Below are 8,614 nucleotides of genomic sequence, written 5' to 3'. Positions count from 1 at the left end.
CAGCCTTCCCCTGGTCACCGGCCAGTTCCTCGAGGTAGACTTGAATGTAAGTAAGTCCTGTGCCTTTTCCTTCCATCTCTGTACAAGGGTTGGGACATTCCACTCGGGTCCGTGAAGGTCTCCTGGGGCCACATACACCTGAGCAGCTGGCCCTGAGGTCACTGTGAGAAGCTCGGTGAGGTCCCGGCTCGGTGCCCTGCTCTTGCTGCCGCCGCCGTCACGGGAGAGCGCAGCGGGGTTTGCATTTCATGAACTTCTGGAGAAGGAAGTGTCACGGGGCTGACTTGGCGTGGTCGTGCGTGCAGGGATTTCACACTGAGGGAACACGAAGTTGACCGTAAAAGCAAATATTGCAAACATTTTGGCCTCCACTTCCTTCCCCTGTAACTCCAGACTGTCGTCGGTCAAGTGGCAGGAGACCTGGTGGACCATCAGCTGGGAAAGCCAGGAACTGTCCCCACACCCCCACGTGTCCCCATGCCACCCCTGCCACCCATGGCGGACACCAGCTCCTCCCAGTTGGGCCTCTCTGTGAACTTCCTCAGCGCACTGCTGTCTGTCCTGCAGAAGGAGGGTAGCCTGGACCTGGACATCTCCAATGGCATGGTGAGCCTGGGTTTGGGGCTGTACAGGCTGGTCCCACCTGCGAAGCTTTAGCACCTCCATGCCCCTTGGCAGGGTCTCTGCTGTCCTGGGTGGAAAATGAGAGTGAGAGACCACGGGGTAAAAGCCTCATTAGTGGTGACAGCAGGTTCTACTGAAAACCACCATGCTCACGTGCAGCGTTTCTCTTTTCTCTGTCACAGTTTCCTGAGCTCCCACCACTTACGACATCGACCCTTGGAGCCCTGGTTCCTGAGGTCAGTCCTGGTTCCCACTTGCACCCCAAATAACCTGGTAAGAGAAGCAGCATCCGGAGGAGTGGGAACTCTCCCTGTCCCTTGCTCCTCAGAGGCACCATCCCAGATGTCCCCTGGGGGTAAACAAGCTCTGACTTAGACTAGAAACCGCAGAACAGAGCCGGGGTTGTCACGTCTGCAGCTCTCTTGGGTCACAGATCCAGGGCAGCCCTCAGCTGCCTTGTCTGCCTGGATGCAGGGCTGTCCATGCTCCTCCATCCGGGAAGAGATGCTCTTGGTGGGGCTCAGGGCATCCCCAGGGCCAAGCTGGTGGCCAGCTCGACTTCACTGCAGGCTGTGGAGGTACAGACCTGTTGGACTGGAGCAATTCAGGATCAGGCTGCAGTGTAGGCAGCTGCTCTGCGGTTCCTGGTCACAACACCATTTGTGTTCCTGTCAGCAGAAACTTTCCATTTTTGGATGTTGACAGGTTTTCAAGGCATATCCTGAACCCCATGAGCTGCTGCTGAAAATTGTTGTCCCTGAAGCACCGGTGGTGACCTTAAAGAAAAATAGAGGTGTGATCCAGCTCATGGCTACAGCAGAGGTGATGGTGCTCCACCCAGATGATGTCCAGAAGTCTCTCTGCCTTCTGAATATTGTATGTATGAGGGAACAGCCCACGCAGAAATTCCTCCTGCAGTGGGAGTGCTGGTAGATGGGACCTGCACCCTATGTGATGTGGCTGGGCCACAGGCTGGGCAAGGGCTGGAGGAGCCACCCCTGCCCTGATCTCTCTCTTTGACTGCAGGACACCTCCTTGCTGGCCCAGTTTTCAGTCGAGAACAACAAACTGAGGATCAGCGTCAGCCCGGAGAAGTAGGACACTGGTTTTAATTGGGGGGGTGGCCAGGGGTGGCCATAGACATGGGACCTCCCGGGCTGCGCAAAGATGTGGGCATTGCCAGGACTGGGTCATCAGAGGATGCCTGGGTTTTACTCACCTCTGCTTCCTCCTGCAGGGCTGTTCTCTCCTTGGTGTCTTCGTCCATCGGTGGTTTTGATGTAAGAACACGAGCAGCCTCAGCAACACGCCAAACCCATTGCAGAAAGCAAAGTGCTGATAGATGGGCTCAGGAGAAATAAGGGACAATTACGGTGCCACAGTTGTGTCATATTTTTAGTAGCACCTTTCTTTCACCTCTGGAGATGGATTTTTTTTCATGGATGATCCATGAGCAATCTTCAGAAAAAATCCTCAGTGAGAGGGAGAGGTTTGTGGCTCTTGGTGAACTGCAGGACTTCCCACACATGCCCATGACATCCCCTTGGGATGTGCCTGGAGACACTCACCCCTGCACCTCATGGGGGATGATGGCAAAAGTTGGGAGGAATTCTGGGCTCTCCTGTGCAGGTAGAGAACCTTTTGTTTCCAGAGGTGGTTACTGGAGGCAGATTTAATGCCAGCAGACCTGTGGAATGGCATTATTTTGGGACCAAAAATTGACCATAGAATGCTTAAAGTCCAATTTCTGTGAAATCAGGAGTTTGCATTAGATGAGTGTGGAGCTGGAGCACCAAGGGTTCAGGTTGGGTTTAGCTTGTGGGAGCAGAGCATCCCCGCATGCCCGAGGACAGGGTGAGGCCGGGCTGACAGGACCAGCGATGGCACTAAGTGACTCATCTCCTTTTGCAGAGCTCGCTCCTGGACATCTTTGTTGGCCAGACTTTCGATGTTGCCTTCCTGCCAGCATTGAACAGTAAGGAAACTCTTACTCCTCGTCTGTGTACTGGTGTATGCTGGCTGTAGGCTTCTCTGGGCAACCTGGGCCAGTGTCTCACTACCCTCTGGGTGAAAAATTTCCTCCCAATATCTGACCTAAGTCTCCCCCCTCTCCATTTAAAACCACTTCCCATTGTCCTGTCACTGCGTGCCCGTGGAAAAAGCCACTCTCCCTCCTGTTTCTAAGCTCCCTTCAAGTACAAGTGACTGTGTTTTGTGGAAGCACTAAGTCCCACAACACAAAGCCTTTCTGGAAAGCCCTGCACATGTGGAGGGAGGGGTTTGCATGTGGGAAGGATGGAGTTGAGGACCAGACCCTGGTTTGTGAGCTGGTTTGTGACCCGCAGGCGTGCTGGGAGCGGGGGTTCCCCTCCCCAGGCTGCTGAACACCGACTTCACCAACGCAGACATCGATGTCTTCCAAGTAAGTGCCCAGGCCATGCCCTGAGGTTCCCTCACCGGCACCTCGGCTCCACTCAGCAGCACTGGCAGTGCCCGTGGCTTGTGTGGAGGCTGTTCAGAGCGGGAGGGAACCCCTTTGCTTCACCAGGACCTCATCGTGCTGTCGGCCTGAGCCCAGGACACTGCGCTGGGAGGGGACCCCCGGTTTTCCCTGGCCACCCCAGAGGGATGGGAGCCCAACCTGCCCCAAGGATCCTCCACCGCGTTTCTCTTTGTGCCAAACCCAGTAAAACACCAGCTCGGTCTCCTCCTTGTAAATGTTGCATCCCACCTGCCTTGCTTGGAACAAGGAGCCCAGGTGGTTTTTGTCTCCGAATGTCGTGTTTTGGACTCTTTTGTGGATGCTCGGAAGGACGTGGGTGTATTTTGTATTCTCGTGCTCAGGTTTAATAAAGTCCAACCCTCTCTGCAGCAGCAGTGGGTGCTTGAACCGGCGGGGGGGGGCCCGGGGGCGACTCAGGACAGATCCCACTGTGCTGGGGACCCTGGACTGCGGTGGGTGGTGGGGCTGCAGCCCCCTGCCTGGGTGTCCAGCCCCAGCTGTGCCCACTGCCACCCAGCTCAGCGTGGGCACAGAGCCATCTGCCAGCAAACGCTGGTCTGGACCCAGAGCTGTGAGGTCTCCTGGTTATCTTGAGGACCCCTCGTGCCATCACTTGCCCTGGGCTTTACTGGGGCAGTGACAGCCACATGTACCATGGCCTGTGTCCCTGCCGTGGCCACAGCCAGTATCTCTGCCATGGTCACAGTCCCTGTCCCTGCCATGGCCATGTCCAGCCATGCTGGACCATGTGCAAGGAGCTGCGTGGTGCTGGGCTGGGTGGGTCCTGACCAGAACATTCACTGCCTGAGGACGTGAGCCCCTGCCCCAGCACCCGGGGCTGTGGGGGACCACCTTGCTGGACCCTTGGACCCAGTGCTGCTGTCCTGAAGGTCTGAGGCAACAGGAGGGGACAATCCCTGAGGAGCTGGGTGGCAGCATGTCCCATCCAGGCAGCAGAGCTGGTGGGCACCTCACCCAGCCCGGGGGAATGGGATGAGCACCAGGCTCCACGGGTGCTGCTGGCCACGCTCCAGCAGTGCTGGGTTCACACCTGACAGCCAGCGAGGAGGAACTATTCCTGCTTCATCCTTCCCTGGACTTTCCCTGTTCCTGCACTTCGGGTATATAAGAGCTGCTGCCGCGGAGAGGCCGTGGGCAGCGGCGCCGCCACATCAAAGGGCTCCAGGTAAGCGGCGTTAAGGCACCGTGGCCACGGGGCTCCTGTTCCCACTAACTGACCTCCAGCAAAGTGTAACTCATCTTTAAAAGTGAGAATTTGAACGATGTTTTCCTTTGATTTCTGTAGCAGCATTTAATCATTTATGAAAATTAATTTTTAAAGCTAGCAGTGCTCTTGCTTGTCAAATTCCGCGTTTATTTTTGTTGTTGTTGAGTTTGTTACAATGACCAGGCTGGCAGAAATGACCAGGATTTTTTTTCATGATCTTGGTGACCAGAATTCAGAATGATTTTCGGCTTATCAGGTCTTGTCTCAGCTGATATAAAATAAGTGTTTCTCTGCAAAGCCATACATGAGTTTTGCACATAATAGGTGTTCAGCTAATTTAAATGTGTGTGACCAAGGTGGTACCAGCCCAATAGGTATCATTCATGTCTCCAGAGATGGTTGTCTACTTTGTCACGTATTGTCTCTAAGAGCTCTTCTAAAAGACCTGAAACCCCTTTTGGCATCCTTTCACAATGCTACGCACGTCTTGCAGAGACCCTCCAACAAATCCCACTGATTTTATTTGACACGATTTCCAACAGGAGCTGCTCAAGCCTCTGTCTTTCTCTCCTGTTCAATAATCACAGCTCCAGGAGCTGCGCGTCGCTACATGCTGATCAAAGGGAAAGTGGGAAAGACAGTCTGGTGAATTAAAGTCTGATTTAATTGTGCCAAGAACTGTCAGAGAGGAATTTTTTTTTTTTTTTTTTTGAAGTATGTGGAACAGATAAAGAAGTTGTTCAGTCTGACCTAAATAATGTTATTTCTCAGTGCTGAACCTCACATCTGCAGCCTGTACATGGTTTTCCTCGGAAGACACGAGCTGGGGTGTCCTGCCCAGGACATGGGCTGTGCGGGCGGGTGCTCCCTTAAACTGGGACCTACTGTGGAGCTTCAGTGGGTGCCTTCTGCATTTCTTTGCAAATACCTTCCTGTGCATAAACAAACACTCCACAGTGTTGGTTGCAAGCCCAAGAAGTCCAGCTCATGTGGGAACAGGAGGTCCTTGAAGGTGCTTTCTTTTGACCTGAGGCAGATCAAGTGCAGGGAAAGTTGGTTCTTTTCACAGCCTGAATGCAGCAAGATGAGAAAAACAAACAATCTGCCCACGGGAAAGTGAGTCTGGTTTTGGCTGCACTTTGAGCTTTAATAACACGAGGTGTTCTCCATAATGGGGAGGAGGACACGACATTGACACACCACTTTTTATCTGCCTGTGCCCTTTTGAGTGTTCTTCTTCCAGGGCCATTTTGGAGCAGTTGGAAGCCATCTGTCTCGCTCGGTACAAGGTCCTCCTGCCTCACCTCCATCCCTCTTGCTCTCTTTAAAATGTCATTTTCTCCTTCCAAGCTTCCCTGCCGTGACAGGCACCCAGCTCTGCAGCGGGGTAGCCCAGCCGGGCATCGAGACATCCATGACTCTGGAGGAGCACATCCTCGTCCTCCAGTTGCTCCCTGATAACCAGAAGCAGTTTGACCTTTCTGGGTGGGAAAAGGGTGCTGTAGGTCCGTGCTGGTCCCTTGGGGCTGGGGGACACTCCCTGGGGCTGTGTGTCCAGGGAGGACCTGCCCCACCACTGTGGGGTGGTGCATGTGAAGGACAGGGAGTCAGACTGGTGTCCAGGCTGCCAATTCCCACGTGGTGGAGCTGGTGTTTGGCTGATGTGGGTCTCTCCGCAGGTGCTGGGACCAGAGATGCTGCCTTTCTGGTGTCTCATCCTCCTTGGGGGCCTCCTGCCCCCTTCCCAGGGTCTTCTCAGCCTGGGCAGTCTCCTTGGCCTGAGCCCAGCACAACCCAAAGGTGAGCTTAGAGTTTTTCCACGTTTCCCCTGGGAACATCATAGCACAGGCCACGGTGCACCCACCTCAGTCCCAGTGTGTCCTGTGGCACGTCAGGTTCCAGGTCATGGAGTGTCCCTCTGCTTATCAGGGACCTGCCTCCTGGCAGACTTGTCTCCATGGGGAACCCAACTTTGTGCAAGGATGCTCAGGGGTCCTCATGAGACATCTTGGGCAGATGAACCTAATGTAGCTGAACCAACCTTTCTTGTCAATGAAATCTTTCCAGTGGTGGAATTCTGATTAGTAACTGGGACTTCCTTGGTGTAGGTCTGCTTGGTACTGGTCTTCTCGGCAGCCAAGGTCTCACCAGCGGAAAAAGTGGATTGCTTGGCACGGGCCTTCTTGGGGAAGGTGGGCTCCTTGGTACCGGCCTCCTTGGCAGCGAAAGTCCAAGTGCAGAAGAAAGTGGAGGTCCCCTTGATGGAGGAAATGAATCCAGTAGATCTGGAGTCCTTGGCACAGGCCTTCTAGGTGAGGAACATCTGCTTGGTATGGGTGCACTTGGGAGAGGAGAATTTCTTGGTAACAAAAATCAGAACAGTTATGGAGGTGTGACTCTTGCAGGAGGACAGCCCAGCAGCAGTGGTCTGCTCGGCACCGGCATCCTTGGTGGGAAAGCTCTTGGCAATGGCCTCCTTGGCAACAGCCTTCTTGGCAATAAAAGTCTTCTTGGAGAGAAAGGTCTGCTCGGCACAGGCATCCTTGGCGGGGAAGGTCTTGGTAATGGTCTCCTTGGAAATGACCTCCTTGGCAATACAAATCTTCTTGGAGAGAAAGGTCTGCTCGGCACAGGCATCCTTGGTGGGGAAGGTCTTGGTAATGGTCTCCTTGGAAATGACCTCCTTGGCAATACAAATCTTCTTGGAGAGAAAGGTCTGCTCGGCACAGGCATCCTTGGCGGGGAAGGTCTTGGTAATGGCCTCCTCGGCAGCGGCCTCCTTGGCAATACAAGTCTTCTTGGAGAGACAGGTCTGCTTGGCACAGGGCTGCTTGGAAAAGAAGGTCTCCTAGGCAAAGGAAGTCTAGTTGGTCTTGATGGTCTTCTGGGTGAAGGACTGCTTGGTGGAGGACTGCTTGGTGCAGGAGGACTGCTTGGTGGAGGACTGCTTGGTGGAGGAGGACTACTGGGTGGAGTCCCTGGCAAGTCAACACCCTTTCCCTGGTAAGTCAAAGTGGGAGCACAGTGGTGCTGGTTACTGGGGGGTAAGAAATGATGTCCAGAGGAAGGGTTCCCCTAAAGGGCTGCTCCAGGGGACCAGATCCTTCCTGTTACAGAAACCATCAGTCCCAGGCCTGCTTTGGTGTCAACCCCCAGGTTGAAGGTGCTGAACCTCGAGAATGTCCGAGTGTCATGGAAGGTCCTTCGTGGGGGTGAGCTGGTGCTGAACCTGTACTCGAGGCTGGTGCTGCGCTTTCCAGGGTGAGAGGGGCTGGTGGACGAGACAGTGGAGCGAGGCCATGGGGACCTGAGGGTGCTGGGGAGGATGGGACGTTCCCAGGTGCTGGAGAAACATCCCCAAACACTGAGCAAGGGGCTGGTGAGGAAAGCTCTGCAGCAAAGTCCCTGGGGACTGTTCCAGCTGTCCCATGAAGTCAGAACTGTCCTGGAACCCCCCCGGTGCCTGTTTGCACACTGGGATGTGGGTGATGATCCTCTAACAGGACCAGGAGCCTGATGGAAGTCCTGAGATTAAAACATTGTCCCACTGAGGCCAAGCTTGCAGCTCAACCACAGACTCTGCCCTTCCATGCTGCTTTGGTCTCCTCCATAACCCTCCAAACCACAACAGCCACCTCCTTGTTTTTCAGAATTTTTTACTTTCTGAGCGGATCCTCAGTAGAAACGAACATCACGTCACACGTCGCCCTGACCCAGGACACCCCCGGTGACCTCAAGTTAGTGATTAAGGATTGCAGCAACATGCTGGGCGGCTTCAACGTCAACCTGCGGAAGGGGTGAGTGTGGGAGCGTTCACCACCCCGAGCTCGTGGCCTCAGAGCCCTGATGACTGGCAAGGACAGATCCACCACGTGCAGGAGCTGAGCCCGACCCCCTGGGCTGACCTGGGGCTTGACCCCCTCTGCATGCAGCCCCCGCGCTGCCCAGCTGGGCTCCAGTTTCCAGACTTGAGACCACCCAGCGCTTCATTAATTCAGCAAAACTCTCAGGGGCAGCACGAAGTGGCAGCTCCATGAGCCTGAGGAGCCCACGGGTTTTTCTCATAGAAAAGCCAATTTTTTTTTTGAGAAACCTGCAAGGGGACGGGACCCTGGTGTGCGCACGGGGAAACAGATAAAATATGGGGCAGGACTAAGTGTGGGTCAGCTCTTTGCAAGTTTGCAGCAGGGCAAAACTGCAGTCTCAAATCTGATTTACACTTCGGCAATCAGATGTTGAGAAGCTGATAACAAAGTCCT

At 54.4% G+C, this 8,614-nt stretch overlaps 1 protein-coding gene across 1 annotated transcript in view; it reads left to right on the top strand.

Annotated features, from left to right (window-relative positions):
- Positions 1-3,196, top strand: part of LOC104531450 (BPI fold-containing family B member 4-like) — a 7,355-nt gene extending 4,159 nt beyond the window's left edge. Inside the window, 9 exon segments of the mRNA XM_029087066.1 lie at positions 4-46; positions 394-606; positions 807-860; positions 1,330-1,500; positions 1,651-1,718; positions 1,862-1,904; positions 2,536-2,599; positions 2,970-3,046; positions 3,173-3,196. Coding sequence (XP_028942899.1) covers positions 4-46; positions 394-606; positions 807-860; positions 1,330-1,500; positions 1,651-1,718; positions 1,862-1,904; positions 2,536-2,599; positions 2,970-3,046; positions 3,173-3,196 — 757 coding nt within the window.
- The last annotated feature ends 5,418 nt before the right edge of the window (positions 3,197-8,614 follow it).

The sequence above is a fragment of the Antrostomus carolinensis genome, unplaced genomic scaffold (genome assembly GCF_000700745.2).
Source record: "Antrostomus carolinensis isolate BGI_N321 unplaced genomic scaffold, ASM70074v2 scaffold22159, whole genome shotgun sequence".
Taxonomy (NCBI): Eukaryota; Metazoa; Chordata; class Aves; order Caprimulgiformes; family Caprimulgidae; genus Antrostomus; species Antrostomus carolinensis.
Note: the sequence above shows the minus strand (reverse complement) of the source record. Positions and strands in the feature narration are given on the sequence as shown.